Consider the following 18,549-nt stretch of genomic DNA (forward strand, 5'->3'; position numbering starts at 1 on the left):
AATTACTTCACAGAGACTGCCATATGAAGATATGAGGAAGAGAACTCTCTTGCTTAAACATGACAGCCTCCATGTAATAGCATGATTCTTGCAAACATAATACAACTTTTATACATAACGTTTTTTGATACTGCTGTACCGTATGGAGCTTATTTTTTCATCATTTATACCATATGACTCTTCAAACATGAATGAGCCATGATATGAAAGCTGCTATAAAACTGCACTACAGTTAGTTGTACAGCACTGTAGTTTTGGAATTGTCCTTTTCTCATATTTAACAGTTATGAGATTAATAGTTCCATGCAATAACAAATATGTTTCTTCTATCCAAAGAGTATTCAGAATCTGTTACAAATCATCCACAACTTCTACTATTGCTGACAACGCAAATTCTTCCCATTTATGGATATAATTTGATTGCAGCTAATAAAACAACTGCAGCTTGTATGGATACAATAGCAGCATACCATGTTAGATCTGCAACACTGACCATGATTGTTGTAATTTCTCCAAAACTGCTGAAGCTGTTTCTTGTATAAGCTGCTAAAGTCTTCACTTATGCTGCTATGTGACTTGCATGGTAATTTGCCACTGACTCTGTGCTGTTGTCAGTTAAAAAAGCTAAATTCTCAGTTTCCCTGAAAGATTACATGAAAATTGTTAGCATTGCCATCATCATTAGGTCTCTAGATATTGTCATGTGTATGCAAAACTGTCATAAAGCTGATTCTTCACTCACACAGAAGAACTTCGCTGTGATTCTTTCATATCTAAATACAACTTACACCAATTTGTCATTAAAGTCTGACTAGTTTACAAAAACAAAAAAAACAAAAAAAAAAAAAATAATAATAATAATAATAATAATAATAATAATAATAATAATAATAATAAAAATAAATAAATAAATAAATAAATACATAAAAAGTTCTGCAGTTTGGAAAGCTTCTTTAAAAGGCAATCTTATTTCATATCTATGTTTTCTATGGGGTAGCACCATCAGTCTGCAAGATTCTTACTTTTTTTCCCTTTCTGCTAGGAAAAAAAAATCTGTATTCATGGCATGAATTTTGATTTATATTTTGTCTTTTTATGTCAATTTGTAAACTTTTTTAAGAATTTTTAAAAAAATGGTGATCTTTGATGCACTCTGTATATAAGACTGGTGCAATTTTATCAGGTTCTGAACTCTGTCGCACTGCACCTTCTTAATTTCTAATAATTTTTACCCCTTTCAATTCTACTGCCTAGTGCTCCCTTAAATTCTAAAAATTTTGCTGCCCCTAAATTCTGTCACCTTGTGCGATTGCACCAGTGCCAGCCTTGCCTGAATAAAATACCAATATAGTTTGTATATTATATTAGTGCTATTGTTATCTGTAATGAAAAAAAAATAGCAAAACAATTAAACTCTTAGCCTTCATATGACTAAAACAGAGTTTTCCAGAAAACCAAGAATAATATTTCAAGCTCATATATTACGCATAACACTCAGTACCTTGGAGTTTAGTTTGAGAATCGTTAAGTTTAAAACATTACCAGTCAAATAAAATATATATTGAACTTAATCAGCTTGTTACTTAAGGTTTACTTTCTTTTCAAAGAAGTTCACTACAAGCAAAAATACAATAAAACGAAGCTTAACCTGGAATAATCCAAAATTATGGCAAATAAAAGTTTGCGAGAAAAAAGGTTAGTTATATATTCTTAATTATGATGAGAGGCTTAAATAATCAGCTGTAAACTATTAAATACAATAAAATAATTAATAAGAGTGGTCAGTTAAACTTCTTTTAGCATCACCTGATCTAAAAGTCGTAAGAACTCGATTTTTTTCTAAAACCGAGATAAATTTTTGAGAATATCTATTTACCATGATGATTAACAAATGAATAAAAATAATGGAAAATCTATTTAATTGTAAATACATGCAGTATATTCTGATATCTACAAACAAAAATAATTAATAATATCGGTCATTATATTCATAGGGACAGAGACTTGGGAAAAGATTAATGCTGAAGGGATAATACCTCCTCCTCGATGTCATCACATTGCTGTACCAAATCCAGCTTTGAACAACTGGGAAGCAAGAGTTCATGCTTGGGGAGATTCCACAGTGTCCAGTGAGAATGGGCCAAACAGAACAAATCCACCCAAATCTATCTCCATGTGTTTTGGGCAAACTAATGCTGAATCAGAAGGCAAGAAGTACTTCAAATTTCGGGTCCATCCAGTTTCAAGATTTTGCAGTAAAAATACTAGTTCTGATGAAGATGATGATGAGGAATATACTGCCAGTTACAACCAAAGCTCCGCCCAATTAAACCTCAGGTAAGTAAAACTTTTTCCAGATACTCTTGATTGGAGAAATTTATATGTTAGATTTACAATAGAAGCCTGTTAAAAATTTCTCAGGTGTCAATAACTTCTTGAGAGAATCTAATACAGTGGAAACTCAAGATATGAGCGCTTCTATATATGAGAAATTCAAAATACGAAAGTATGAGCGAAAAATCTGTCTCTAAATATGAGCATTGAGTCGAGTAACAAGCAATGAGCCAGGCTGTTAATATGCATGGCGCCATTTCCCAATCCGGCCCGACTCGGAGAATCCCCTCATCACATCACTCGATGTTCTTTGATCTACGTGTTTGTGCGCTTGTAAATCAATTGTTTATTACATTTAACATGAAAATAATTATTTCACGATGCCTACCAAGCAGGTTTTCCTCTCAGATAGTGCTGCAAAGAAAAATAAGGAAACCATGGCCATTGAAATTAAGAAAGAAACAGATAAAGAAGCGTGGTATAAGTGTGACAGAATTGGCGAAGACACGGCCTTTCAACACCGATGATTTGATGATTTCTGAAAAAGCAGAAAGAAAATATGAAACTTGATATAGCCAAAAGAATTACCGTTATTTCCAAGCACTGTCCAAAAGTCCTAGAAGATGTTGAGAAGCTGTCGTTGGTGTGGATTAATGAGAAGTAGTTAAAAGGTCAGTGCTGGAAGCTCTCATAAAAGTAAACTATTGTTATATTAGGTTATATTATTTACTAGTGTTATTTATTAGAAAATTTATTTTTATGTTGATATTTTTAGAGGTGCGGATTGATTAACTGGATTTCCATTATTTTCAATAGGAAGTTTGTTTCTAGATACGAGAAATTCGCTATATGAGCTCAGTGTTGGAACGAATTAAACTTGTGTCTTGAGGTTCCACTGTACCTTGAGATATAATTTATTGAGAAGATTATTGTTTTTATGAATGTTCACTGAACACGTGATTAACATAGATAAATGGAAATATAATACATGCAACCAATTAAAATCACACCATGTCAGTGCAGTAAGTATTACTACTACATTAGTAATAACAGTCATTTTAACACTGAAAACAAAATGTAAATAAACAATATGAAGGTGTACCTGAATACTCTCCAACTTAAATGGTGTCAAAATGTTCTCTAGCAGAGAAGAAATGATGTCATCAAAAAGCATATCCAATCATGGGAATGGATTTTTCCCAGGATTCACTGCAAAGTATAGTTTGATTTAATAGTCCAGGCTGTATCAGCTAACAACCACATTAAATCTTCCAGAATTTTTGTCTTCAGATCATCTTAATGAAAAAACTGGTTACAGTGGAATATACACTGAAGAGCCATTACATTATGGCCACCCTCTATCTACAACAGTGAGCTTTCCCAGGAACAAAACCACTGCGCATGCATGGCTGATATTGAAGTATATAAAGTAGCTATACATTGTCTTTCCAAAGATAGTGCAATTAATGACATAATGGGAAAAGCAGCTGATTTATCAGACTTTCATAAAGGTCAAATCGCTATGGCTTTGCGACGGAGAAAATTAGTATCAGAAACAGTGCATTTAGTGAGCCATTCATGTGCAGTTGTTGTGAGCACATATCGAAAGTGGTGTAGGGAGGGTGAAACTATAAGTCGTTGGCCAGCAGTGTGTCGTTGACAGGGCATTGATTCCAGAGGAGAGTGAAGATTACTATGCATTGTTCGCTGTGATCGAAAAGCTAAAATGGCCAAAATTGCCACTAGCTACAACAATGGCAACCCAAACAGTGTTTCTCAATACACTGTGCAGCATACACTGCTGCATATGTGCCTAAGCAGCCGGAGGCTGTAGCATGTCCCTACATTGACGGCATGTCATCGCCAGCTGCGTCTGTAATGGAGCAAGAAACATCGGAATTGCACATTAGAAGAATTGAAGGAAGTTGCATGGTCCGACAAATCACATTTTTTGATCCATTACATCGACAGGCGTATGCTAATACGCCGATTTCAAAAGGAAACCCTGGCTCCCTGACGCACAGTTGGACGGAGACATGCCAGTGGTGGGGATATTATAGTGTAGGCAATATTTTCATGGAGCACATTAGGACCCATAATCCCCATAGAACAATCCCTGAGGTCTATGTGCTACGTGAACATTGTTGCAGACCAGGTTCACCCATTCATATCAACAGGATAATGCACTATGTCATAAGGTTCACATTCTCAGGGAGTGGTTCAAGAAACATTCCAGTGACTTTCAAGTTATGTCTTGGCCTCCAAATTCACCTGACATTAATCCAATAGAGCATTTGTGATCCCACCTGGAAAACCAAATTCGTGCTGCCACGCTACCCCCTCGCAATGTGGACGCTTGATACCAGATATCTTGGACTACAAAACAGCATCTCATAGAGTCAATGCAATGCCAGGTGCTGGCAGTTTTAATGGCTAAAGATGGTCCTACAGGTGGTTAACAGGGTGGTCACAATGTAATGGCTCTTCAGTGTATATAAGTAGCTTGACTGTCTGATGTAAAATATTACTCTGTCAATTGAATTTAAAAGATCTAAGAAAATGAAGTAAGGAAGTAAGACATTGAAAATGAAATTTCTGTATACTTTGAAAACTGATTGAATTATTAAAATTTCATAAAAATATATATTCTTCGTTAGATTAAATTAGAGTGGTAAAATTTATACAGAAATTTCATATCTAGAAAAATTTAAGTGTACAGTTTGACTTTTATTGTGGAGCTTTAAAAATCAGACTGTTTAGAGAGGGAAACTACACTCTACTTGTTTTCTACTGTAGCAATAACTTCAGAAATAAAGCTATTTAATATTAATAATGCATGTAAGATAAATATGTAAATTAAAACTCTTAACTTTACAATAATCCTTTAACTTTCCATTTTAATTTGCCAATTTCCTTTTTCTGTCCAAAAAATAGTAATTGTTTATAGTAAATAGCTTTAAATTGTTTATCATTATTTCTGAATTAACCCATGTTATATGATTGTTATATAATTCTGAGAAATAAGTTACATGAACCTTCAGCTAGTAATAATTCTAGACAATCAAAATATACTGAAATCAAAACCAACTTAATTTAAAATTCATTTACAAGACACATTACACTTGCTTCTGTTGCTAACTAGATCTTCAAGTCCTACTGCTTCAATCATATTTCAAAATTTTATCAGTACTGATGTAGCCTTACTGATGTTTTATTATACCAGTTTATTTATAAAAATGTGTGTTGGCTAAAATAAAAAGGAATATTTAATTCAGTTGTGATCGTAACTGCATCTTTATATCAGCAACATATAACAACATTTTCCAAATAATTAAATACATTTATTATTTAAATTATTTATAGCAAGAAACAGTCATGTAATAGTGCACTTTGTCGGTGTGGTGTCTTTGTTCTGAAGTGTTGAGTCATTTAATTCACAGTAGGTGTCTTTTGATTATTTATTGTTAACAGTAATACCAAACATGATTAAAACAAATATGAAATATCATACGTGACACTGTGCCGGATCTATACATCTTACCACATCATTATTTCTTTCTATTCTAACTGTACCCCCCCCCACCGTGGGAAAAGCGAACATCAGTTTATCCCGTTAGGGAATTTTAGTTTGAACAGTTGGTAATAAATATACACTGGTGTGCAAAAATTAAGGACGAGACGGTTTTTTCAATATAACTTTCTACAAAAGCTTTCCAAATCAACACATTGAATACCGTAAGATCCCCAATACGTAAGGACATGAGTAATGTAAGCAACACTTACTAAAAGAGAAATCAGAGGGATAAAAAGAAGCTTTATTGAAAAAGTAGCATGGAGCGCAATGCGACTGAAGGCCGAAACATCCCTGTGATGGGTATCCAGCAATAAACATCCGGGCTTTAATAGGGGATATGATCTCCCCTGACTGCTAGGCAGGTTTCACAGCGTTTGCCCATGCTGAGAATGAGGGTGTCAATGAGTTGTTGAGGCATTGCTGCCCAATCATCTTGCAGCGCCAATCAAAGCTCCGGAATCGTTACTGGTGGTAAGGTCCGAGCTGCCAAGCGTCTGCCTAGAAAATCCCATACATGCTTGATGGGATTGAGATCCAGAGATCATGCCGGCCAATCCATATGTTCAATATCCTCACTCTCTAAGAGCTGTTCGGCAGCTACTGTGCTATGACATGGTGCATTGTCGTCCATGAAAAGGAACTGCGGACCCATAGCGCCTCTAAAAAGACGCACATATGGAAGAAGAATCTCGTTACAATAACGGGTCCCGTTGACTGAACCTGCGTCGAAGATGTGAAGATCTGTATGACTACTAAGCATGATGCCTCCCCAAACGAGAACACCGCCACCTCCATACCTGTCCCTTTCAATGATGTTCGAGAGATGATTGCAGCTTCCCCGCTCTCTCCAGATGAGTATGCGATGAGAATCGCTACTCAGACTGAATCTGCTCTCATCTGTAAAGAGTACGTGTTCCCATTCATTGTCTCTCCAATTCCGGTGTTCCCGGCACCACAGAGAACGCCTTCTCCGATGGGCAGGCGTTAGAGGTACACACCGTACAGGGCGTCGTGCAAACAGACCACCACCGTGCAGTCTTCTAGCCACGGTAAAACGCGATATCGGTCGTCCAGTCGCCTGTGTCGTGTGTCTAGCGATTTTTCCCGCTGTCTGCCACCTGTTTCTTCTGGCCTGTAAGGCAATATACCGGTCATCTGCGGGTGTGGTTTCTCATGGACGACCACTACTAAACCCCCGGATAGCTGTTCCTGTAGTTTGAAATTATCTCCAAAGTCGTGAAACGATGCTGTGAGCAATTCCGAACTCTGCAGCCACACTTGTTACACTGCGGCCTTCCTCCAACTTCCCAATGATTCAACCTCAGGTAAAAGCATCCAGATGTCGTCTAACAGATTGATTATTCGCCATTTCTCGCTGAGGCAGCAACTCGGTGTGATTTAAACTGCTATACGGCGTGCAATCTCTTTGCCAGAAATACTGATCTTACACTGACAACATGCTTTATACTACTCAGACACTCCCCCATTACGTCTACCTGCATATCTGTGCATGTGCTACCATACATCACCTTACTTAATCACCTGATTGGTCTTTCTGTCCGCTCTGCCTCTTCGTTCAGCTGATATGCTAATTTTTCAACTTCGTCCTTAATTTTTGCACACCAGTGTATAGTGGTATGACAAAAAAAATTATAGAATGCTTATACTGAGACTGGGAAATGTAATTTCTTACTTTGTTTAAGACATAAAATATTTTAGCTCAATAACAAAATTAGACCTTAATACATATTTTATAGTCTCAATATGATTAGGAAGTAGTTTTCTAAGAAAATAGCATAATTGTCAATACCAATGATGTTATTTACAAAGAAGTACCCAAAGATAGCAAAATTATTTTTAAACAACTATATTATGCTTTATTTATGTTTTATTTTAAAGTATTTTCCATCAACATCAGTGCTCTTTGACCAGTGTTTGCTAGAAACATGAATATAGTTCTGGAATTTCTAATAAGGAATTTATTCAAGGCAAGCAACATACTTTCTTACACCTCATTTTCATCACTGAATTGCTTTTTTCTTAGAGTTCTCTTTATTAGTAAAAATAGAAAAAAGGTTGCACAAAGCAAACAGAATTCATGATCAGCATGAATGAGACACAAGTACCATATTATTCTTTCCCAAGAATTGTCAGATGGAAAGAATTTCTTCAGAAAGCTGAAGAATGGTCTTTAGCAATCTCCATTAGCAGACACTGTCAGTGTTTTCATCGTTTTTACTCATCAATGGATGTCCGAGGCATAGTAGCCTTAATTTGATATGTTGCCTTATTTTAATCTGAAAAACTATTTGTTTGTACTTATGATTTATTCAAAGCATCATCATTAAAGATCTGCCTAAGTATAAGAATAATCTCAACTGCAATTTTCTTAAAATAAACTCCCGCACAGTGTCATTCTGTGTGGTTGTACAAAACAAAAATAGTGGGATATTGTGAGCAGGAATGCACACAGATCTGCACTGAGGGTAAGACACTACACAGTGTGATGTTAATTGGCAAATAGGTGCAGGAATTCCTGAGCTGACAAGACCTAGCAGCAAATTCTGTAATTATGAAGTAATCACTTGAAATTTTGCTCTTCTGGTTATTCTGGGAATCTACTTACAATATGTTCTCTAATATACAGGTCACTTATAGAGGTAGTTGTTCTTGGACCTTTGTTGCCAAAAGAGGGTTTCCTGTAGTTTCAAAACAATATCTAGAATGAAATGTCTTTAATTTAAATAGCTAAAATTTCCTGAAAGAATTATTTTAGTGTTATTAAATTTATTTTATTGTTTGATATTTTACTTCATATTTTAATATTAGTGAAAGTGCAAAAATGTATTTTTAAAATAACATTTTTGTCAAATTATTTCCCTCCCCCCATATAAGATACAAATGGGAAAAGGCTAACATTTGTGCATTTTATGTTCCTAGGACACTACGTGATAAATTTCATAGTAGTCGCCTGGTCCGCAGTATATCAAGTGGAAGTTACTCCATCCTACATAATCAGTCAGCTAATGAAGCACGTAAAGATGAATTAGAAAAATTAGTTGAAGAGAGTACACCACACCAACAACATCGGCCTCGTTTAAAAATACAGAAATCTCAAAGTTCAGAAGCTGTACTTGAATCAGATGGTGAAGCAACACCTCAACATAAACAACATGCTAAGCCCAATCGTCCAGGTACTATTACTGACTCGCCTCCACTGTGGGTTGAAAATCCCAATACTCTACTTAGATCTTCTTGGTCTGAAAGTACATTTCAGCATAGTCGACATTCCATGTCTGCAAGTTCTAGCAGGATCAATGGTGGTGAGCATCATAGTACTTGTACAACTCCTACAACGAGAATTGGAAGACTGGCCTTTGATGGTCCACTTTCAACAGTGCGAGATGTAATTGAGGAGAACAGTGAAAATGCAGATGAACCAAACATGATAATTAGTACAGAGCAAAATGAAATGATTAGTTCAACAGGTAACAAGAAAGATAATACGGCAATATTAGTAGATTTGAACATGCCAAATGAGAATCTCCCTTCTCAAAACAATCATTTTAAATCTAGTCACACCATTTCTGATTTTGCTTCTCAAGCATTCTCTCCATGCACAGAAAATCACGAGCTTCCACATTCAGTTTCACATAGCTCTGGTTACCATTCATTTACAGAAGATGAAAATAACTTTGAGTGCCATAGAGAGTTTGCTGGATGTCTGAATACATCTGCAACTCGTAAGCATCTACCTAGATGCAGAGACTTAGAACTGAAGACTTTTTCGCCAAATGAGTCACAGAATGGATTGGGGTGTAATGGTGATATTATTCTTCCTCCACCTCCAGTAAGTATGGAAAGGGCACGCTCTCTTGATCGAGCATCTCAGAGAAAACTTGTTAGAAGCTATCCTTCTGGAGGAAGCATAACTCCAACTGTTTTGATGTCAACAAGCGTAGTAGAAGATAGTTTTGTATCTCGTACTAATCAAAGAGTTGCACGGGTTGACATGCTGAGTGTTCCTAGGAAAAGGGAATCTGTAGAATCTCCTAATCGACATTGGTCTCTGAGCCCTGCTAGACCAAAGTATGAGCAACATGACTGGCAGCTATGTTTTTACATGTTTGGAGGAAGAGAACAGAGTGCACCAGGTGTGTATCGGCAACCTATTTCTATATGGAAACTCTATGTATGATTTCTTTTTTTAAATTTAGTCTTTTGTATTTTTGTCAGATCGTGCAATATGTTTTGCTTTATTTTTCATGACCATGGAATTGTAAATACATTTTATGTTCATGTTTATAAAATAGAAATTAGTAGTATTTGGAAATTTAAAATATGCATGTAATTTATGATAAAATGCAATTTTTACTGTTATAAGTCCATGTGAAATTTGTGATAATGAGTAATTTTGTAGTGCATAAATCTTTGCATACATATATTATATATATATATATATATATATACAAGGGTTAATTTATTATGTGTTACTGTAGCAACTGTCTTTAGCTTAAATAAAATCTTTGTCAAATAAACTGCTCAATTTTTTGCAAATTTAACTTGTGAAATTATATATATATAAAAAATACTGTTCAAGTATATATTTTGTCCATAAAATATGTGAATACATTTCACATTACATTAAAAAGGAGTTTTAAACATACATATTGGAAAATGATCATATATTAGTCATATTATTGGAAGAATCATATGGAATGCTATACCTAAATGCTTAATTGTGATTGAAAAAAACTGACACAGATATATAATGCAGAGAACAGATTGCTTTTATGCATGAAATATAATTGTAAATGCTTGATTTATTTTCTCCCATTTTTTTTTTTTTTTTAATCATTTGTCCAAACACTGTAAGGAATTGCCACATTTCCTTGTAGATATGCTGACACAGTGCAAGTCAGGGATTTCCAGAATATATACAGAAGCTTTGAAAAAATTGGTTTATTAGATTTATGCTTTATTAATTTTACACAAGTTTCCAGAAACAAAAACACAAATTCTGATTGCATGAATGTTCAATTTTACTTAATGCAGTATTTGTCCTTGATATATTGATGCAATTTTTGAAATATTTGGCATAAAATCGTGTAACTTAAATCCTTTCATTCAAAAATACACAGCCTGTTTCTTGTTTTCCATAATAAATTATTGACTTGACTAAAGCCTGCTTCCACTGGAAAAAGAGGGGGAAATCAATAATTTTGGTTTGGTAACAACTTTTTATTTTCGATATTTCTTTCAGATGACTTTTAAATTCCAAAACTTAGTGTACACATATATTTTGAATAATGTTTGTGCTCAAACTTCCTCCTTTAATGCAATAAACTCTTTTTACATCATACTGTCAAGATCAGATATATTAAAGTTCAGCGGTTCTATGACCTATGCTGGCACATTCGAATTTTCAACGCCTTTGAAGCAAATATGAAAATCTTTCAAATTTTACAAGTGGCTTGTATATAATGATACATCTTCTGATAAGATACAATTATTTTCAATAATGGATAATTGCATTTGCGTATTTTTCCCCTTATACTTATTTTAGATTATTTATTCTTTGCTACATAATAGCTTTATATCAATAAAAAATAAATTATCAGTTTTATTAATATTTCCTGTAACGAACAGGATCTCAAGTATGCAGATCAGTTCCCGATGCATATTCAGCTGTCAAAGCCTTTGTCATCACTGATCCCATCTAAAATTTCATCAACCTTGTTGGGAATCATGTTTTAAGCAATTAACATGCCCATCTAGCATTAAAGATCCTAGCATAGTTAATTTATCACATATTCTATTTTGTAAAATCCAGATAGCTCTCTAAACTGGCATATTATCTAAAAAATATGGTGGGCAATACTTGTCACTGCTTAGATTTGTTCTGCTGGATCTTGTGTCATTTCCTTGTTAACTTTTAAATGGTGGAGAATGCAAGGAGTTATTGCATCCACCCACTTATACTTTAATGATAAAAATGACTAGCATGTCCAGCTAACATTAGAAGGTCGGAGGTTTGAATCTTGCTAAAAGCGCAATTGATATGTTCTTTAGTTTAAAAATATACAGTTACAACATATCATCATTTCTTAATAAGGTGATAAGGGAGTATTCTTTAAAGATTGGAAAATGCAGTTAATGTCAGTTATATATGTTGTAATAATTTTATGTGTCCAAGTCATTAAACGACAAAGTGGAAGATTTCCTGTGCCTATGGAAAATTTAATTCATTGTGTTTGCTGTGTCAAATAAAGAAATTATATCCAAAATGAACAATTGTCTGACTAGAATGGACAGCGTGTTTAATTTAAAAACAAAACAGAGTTCTTACTTACCTGGGAACTGAGGCAAAATATAACCTTTCTGAAGAGAGCTGAAGAAAACTTGAGATTTTTACCTAAGTATAGGGAAAATAAAAAGGCTGCATAAAAATATTTTACTTTTTTTTTTTTTTTTTACTTGAAAAAGAGGTTAACTACAGATTCCTTTAAACAATAAAAAGTTCAGGTTTTAATTAGTAACATCTAAACCAAAAATTACTTCTTTTAAAAAGATTGGAAATAAATTAATTTCATTACTCTCGAAGTAATTTGTTAAATGGAAGCAGGAGGCATACCTAATGCTGTAACTGATAAAAAGCTGTTACTTCTTTAAAATTTTTCAAAATTTCTCTTGTTAAACGTATAAAAAGAGGAGGAAAGACAGTACTACTAAAATCAAATGCTTAGAACAATGGTTCTCGAACCTATTTTACCCTCAGCACTGCTAGAAGATCAGCTTCTTCCTTCTCAAAACTCAAAACGTATATACACATTTTTGCAATGTGTTTTATAAATCAGGCTACAAAAAGCATAGAAAACAACGATAAATACCAAAACTGGAATAAAACTAATTTTTTAAAAATATATTCATAAAGCATATCTAAATACTTACTAGCTAAATAAACGCTGACCATATCCCCCCCGGCTGAGAACCTCTGGCTTAAATATATACAACTGAAACAAAAACTGTTAGAAAAAGATGTAATCCATTTTAAAAAAATCAACAAGTGTTATGTGATTGCAATGAAACTAAGTTTGTTTTTATAGCTAGCTAACTCTTTGTAAAAATAAATATAAAAATTCAGATTGTCTGTTTTTACATTATAATAAGTAATTATTACATATAATTAATTATTATTAATTACATACTTTTTCATATTAGTAAATTAATTTGTTCTTCTATTTAGAAGTATTGTAATTATAATATTTTACAAATGGTATAATTTCATCAGTTTCATTAACAGAATGAACAGTTTTTGAAACTTTTTTTAAACCTTTAATCTCTGGCTTTACAAGATAAATAAAATATCATAAAATGAATGAGATATGTTATATTTTTATAATGTTCTTAGTTAATTCATTGTAATTTGTAGTAAATGCATAATTACTTTTAATTTTTAGTTCATCACAGTTTAGTCAGGAAAACTGTTCAGTTTGATTGCAGAAAATGAGGAAAACTGAAAGATGAATTTCAGTCTGAAAATATTTTTACTCAGTAGACAATAACTGGTAAGCTTGTGAATTATATTCACATATTCTTAAATACATTCCTGGTTCTGATTTCAAAACTGCCATCAGTTTTGTTCTATTTGCTACAATTTTAGATATTCATCATTGCAAGTCTGTATGATAAAGATTGCTCTTATAGCAGATGTTGCATAATGTGGTAGCAGTTAATGTTATCATAGTTTATCTTTATTTAATTGCCAAACTACTGCCCATTTGTATAAGAAACAGTGGAAAATACATAGCTAATTGTGATCAATAGTTCGATTGATATGGGCAAAATTTTATATAGAATATATTTTTTAAACAGAAGTGAAGTCATCAAATGAGGTCAAAATAGATTATAAAAATTACCAAATAAAAAAAAAAAAGTCACCAAATACAAATTAAATCGTCAAACAGCTTGATTTCAATTTCAGTCAACCAAAAAAAGGAAAATATCAGTTTTTGTTTGACGCAGATTTTGAATAACTCTATGAATTTTGAGGACAATTAGACACAGGTACTCTTCTTAAAAAAGAAAAAAATAATCAGTAGGGATGGGGGGAAATCCCCTGAGAATATCTATGCCAAACTCTTTTTCTCTAACTTTTACATTGGTAATATTCTTCCAATAAGGGATTTGCTCCTACTATTAAGGGTACAACATCAGTCAAATAATTTCCAGAGTATATAAATAGTTCATAGATTACTTTTGACATTTTGAATAGTTTATAAGCTAATTAACGTGTTTCACAGTATTTATTGATATGTTTCAAGTTATATTTATATCAAATTAGTTAAATTTCATTGTTTAATGATATCAAAATAACCATATACAAAGGTCATCACAATAGCAGCACCTACTGTATTATTAATTTTAATATCCACTTAGCATATTTCTCAAAAACTACTCTCTCCAAATCTAGCTGTGATCTAGCTGTGATCTTTAACTCTACTATCCTGAAGACACACATGGACATTTTGTTCATCCATTTTTCTTATCAAGGAGAAAGCTCATCCTTTTAAGTCAACACAAAAATCACCCATTACTCTATACTTAATTGTTTTCGAGATTGAGTTAATTGCACTGCATTTTTATTTCTTACTGATGCACTGACAGATCGGAATAAGCGTAAGGCCTCATTTTAAATTTGATTTAGAACTATTTGTTTAGGATTATCTAAGATAATAAATAGCATTTAATAAGACACCCGTGGCTAAAAAAACATAAAAACTGACAGGGATAAACTGGTGCCATTTTTCATATCAGCATCTAAAATATATCCAAAAACAGATTTAATTTTCTAATCATTTGGACAAGGAAGTGACCAGTGTAATTGTGTTAAATATTTGTGATAATAATTACATAAATTGTCATTACTTTTCATGCCATTTTTTTTCCTTATACAAGTGCCAAACAAAAATTTTTTTGTTTGTTTGAAATAATATTATTCAGTTATAAATGAGGTTAATTAGACTGTTACAGAGTGAACAAGATATTCTTTAAAATATAATATCCAGCACTAAAATTGCCTTATTTACAAAAATTGCTTCAATATGAATCAAACTAATTAAAATAGCACAACAAATTTTACGAACTACAACAAAGTAATTTCAAAATATGGAAATTCAATACATGATATCATAAAGCAGGAGCCTTATCTAGCCCATCTGCTAAGGCAGAGGTAGTCCAGTATGTCACTAACCTGCTTCTACATCACAACACATTAATCACTACTACAAAAACTAGAACTATAATTCAGCACTGAAGGCAATAAAATATATTTTCTTCCTCCATACCATTGCAAGCATTCTGAATGATGCAAGTTGGTTTGTTAAACAGCACTTCCTAGCACAAAAGTTAAACATGTTATCCTATGCCTAACACAAGATCATAGACAAGTAATAAATATTTTTTGGAACATAACAAAAATATAACAATACAGTAGTACCCCTGAATTCAAGATAATACTTTTCAAGACCTTCCATGCATGATAAAGACAATACAGACATTAAACAAGTTAATGAGAAAAGTACTGCATGATGCCCTGTAAATTTTGAGTGTATTTTCACTTTCTCTAATAATGTAACTCATTCTGAAGTTTTTTAGAATTCTCTTCAACAGATGCAAAGAAAATATGTTGTTTCCTGAGACAGCAGAGAAATAAAATTCTTATTTTTCCATCAAAGTAATGCACAAGCACTTGTCCAAACTACACATGAATATGCATGCTGAAGTTCACCATTGCTTGGGAAGGTAATTAATACAGCACACATTTGGGTTGCTAAATTTCACTATGTTACAACTTGTTCATACTTGGCATGAAATGAATTTTGTAATTTATGAATTGATTATACTGTGACTGAGAATGTGCCTTATAATCAGTATGAATTTACGAGGAGTCAGGCATTATATAAGGTTATAAGTGAAGTCTGTCAGAAACGTCAAGAGTATCATGTGGCCTTGGTCTTGTTTGATGTTTGGGGTGCCTTTGATTCAGTTAAATGGAGCTTCTTGAGGCATTAGAAGAAATGAAAATATCTGATATAAGAAATTTTTTAAAAAATAGATGGATCCTAGTTACAGATGAAAATGAACAAGTACTGACTAAACATCAATTGTTCAAGGTTGACCCCGGGGCTCATGTTCTGCATCCCTGTTCTGGGGCCTCATCGCCAATAAGCTAATATACAATATTGACTTAAAAAATGTAGATTTTGTTTGTTATGCTGATGACTTTTTATTTCTGTTATATGAAAAATCACTTGAGAAATTAGAAAATTTATTTAGTTACGTGGTGAAGCTACTGGAAAATTGGAGCTTGCAAGAAGAGATAGAATTAAATTTAGAAAAGACCTATGCAATGTTTTTCCTGCAAGGGTGGTAAAGTTATTCACCCTCTCAGATTGAAATATAATGCTAAACGATTAAAGTCCATTGAAAAGATGAAATACCTCAATGTTATTATTGATATAAAATATTACATTTTTTGGATCATTTTAAGGATGTAGAAAAAAGAACCGATGGTATTTTGAAATATTATCACACTACTTTTACTACGGAAACTCTTAGAAAGAAGAGCTCTACCTTGTTTATTTTTTAAAAATGTAGTACTAATTCCAATTGTTATGTATGGCATTGGCAGATGGAGCTGCAGGGCAGGGAAACTTGTGAGAATTAGACAGAAATTAGATATAAAACAGAGAGGCTGGATGCTTGCAGCTACGTGTGCTTTCTGGACTGTTTCAACTGAGGTGGCTTGTATGCTCCCTGGTGTGTCCTCCTCTCATATCAATATGGCTTTTTCTATAACAAATTTTTAATGAAAAACAAATACGAGGGCTATCCAGAAAGTAGATTACGTTTTGGAATAAAAAATAAACAAAGTATAGGAAACAAATTTTATTATATACAGATGAAAGCCACACTCAAATACTACTTTTCTACATAGTCACCATACAAATTAAGGCATTTATCGTAGCGATGTACGAGCTTGGAAATTCCTTCGTCGAAAAATTCGGCCGCCTGCGCCTTCAACCACTTCGTTACCTCTTCTTGCCTTCCATCTTGCACAAAACTTGTGGTAACCAAGCTTTTCGCTGATGATTTCGTGCAACAAACTTCGCGAAATTTGTGGAAAACTCAAAGAAAGTTCCGTTATTGTGAAATTTCGATTTTCACGGACTTTAGCATCGACTTTTTCGAGAAGTTCGGCGGTCACTATGCTGGGTCTCCCACTTCGATCTTCGTCGTGAACATTGGTTCGGCCATTTTGAAATCTTATGACCCACTGACGCACTCCACCTTCAGTGATAATGTTGTCCCCATACACTTCACGAAGCTGCCGATAGATTTCTATCGGTTTACAGTTTTTTGCAGTCAGAAACCTTATTACTGAGCGCACCTCGCAGCTCGCGGGATTTTCAATTAACGCAGACATTTCAAACCGTCACAGTATCTGAACGGAGCACAGCACGAACCTCTCACTAGCACGGCTAGATGCAGACTGAGCTGCGCAACGCTCTGACCCCAAGATGGCCGCGCTAGCCCCGCCCCTAGCGGACACAGACGGAAACGTAATCTACTTCCTGGATGGCCCTCGTATATTACACTATTGAAAATCTCTAATGTAGAATTAAAAAGTAATGCCTTTGAAGAATGTCTTGAATTGATTCACCCTGCCCATAAATTTGGACTTAATTATGATCGATTATTATGTACTGTAAATGAATATGATATTTATACTGATGGTTTGGACCTTGGAGGAAATGTTGGTTGCGCTTTATTAAGGAAATGAGATTGATCACAAAAAATTCTTATTAAATTTCATGAATACAGTGTACCAGGCCGAATTCTATGCAGTACTAGAGGCTTTGACCTGGATCGAAAATAAATTATCTGGTGGTCAATGTGTCCATATATTCTCTGATGCACTATCGGCCTTGCAATCACTTTCTGGATTTGGGTTTGATAATAAACTTAATGTGAATATTAAAAAGAGATACAGAAATCTACATACAAAATATAACATTAAGATACATTGGATTAACACAGATGTAGGTTTCCATGATAATTAATGAGAGGGCTGACACACTGGCAAAAGAAGCCACAATTGGCAACTGTATAGAATTAAACAGCAGGGCTCTAGACAAAAGACTATTGGAATTTTATACAATAGTATATATGAAAAATGGAGAAACAACTGGGAATCCTCGCAGAAAGAGAAAATTATATGTGTACTATACGGATTTAATAAAGGTAGAAAGTGCTATACTGATATAGATCTGAATCAGGTTTTGACAGGACATGGACGTTTTACCCTGTACTTAAATAGATTTGCCTTGCTGGAAAACAATCTTTGTCGACTATGTAGAGTAAGAGGTGATAATGTTCACTTCCTTGAAACCTGTGGCCTGACTGCTAGCATTAGAGATAAAATGAAAATCAAATTTCCAAGAGATCTTAAGGATTATAGTAAAATGCTGCTTTATTCTAGGGAAATAATGAATATTATTAACACACAGAGATATTTGGCTGGAGTAGATGTGTATCTGTTTTCTTTTCTTTATGTGTCGTTTTATTACATGTTCAAC

General features: G+C 33.7%; 1 protein-coding gene across 1 annotated transcript in view; it reads left to right on the forward strand.

Annotated features, from left to right (window-relative positions):
* LOC118190290 (uncharacterized) overlaps positions 1–10,448 on the forward strand; it is a 162,294-nt gene extending 151,846 nt beyond the window's left edge. Inside the window, exons 8-9 of the mRNA XM_085827770.1 lie at positions 1,995–2,337; positions 8,849–10,448. Coding sequence (XP_085683896.1) covers positions 1,995–2,337; positions 8,849–10,106 — 1,601 coding nt within the window. The 3' untranslated portion in view covers positions 10,107–10,448. The remainder of the gene's footprint in view (positions 1–1,994; positions 2,338–8,848) is intronic.
* Positions 10,449–18,549: the final 8,101 nt, after the last annotated feature.

Source organism: Stegodyphus dumicola, chromosome 12, assembly GCF_044657685.1.
Source record: "Stegodyphus dumicola isolate Sdum_Otavi_A_Nest chromosome 12, ASM4465768v1".
Classification (NCBI taxonomy): domain Eukaryota; kingdom Metazoa; phylum Arthropoda; class Arachnida; order Araneae; family Eresidae; genus Stegodyphus; species Stegodyphus dumicola.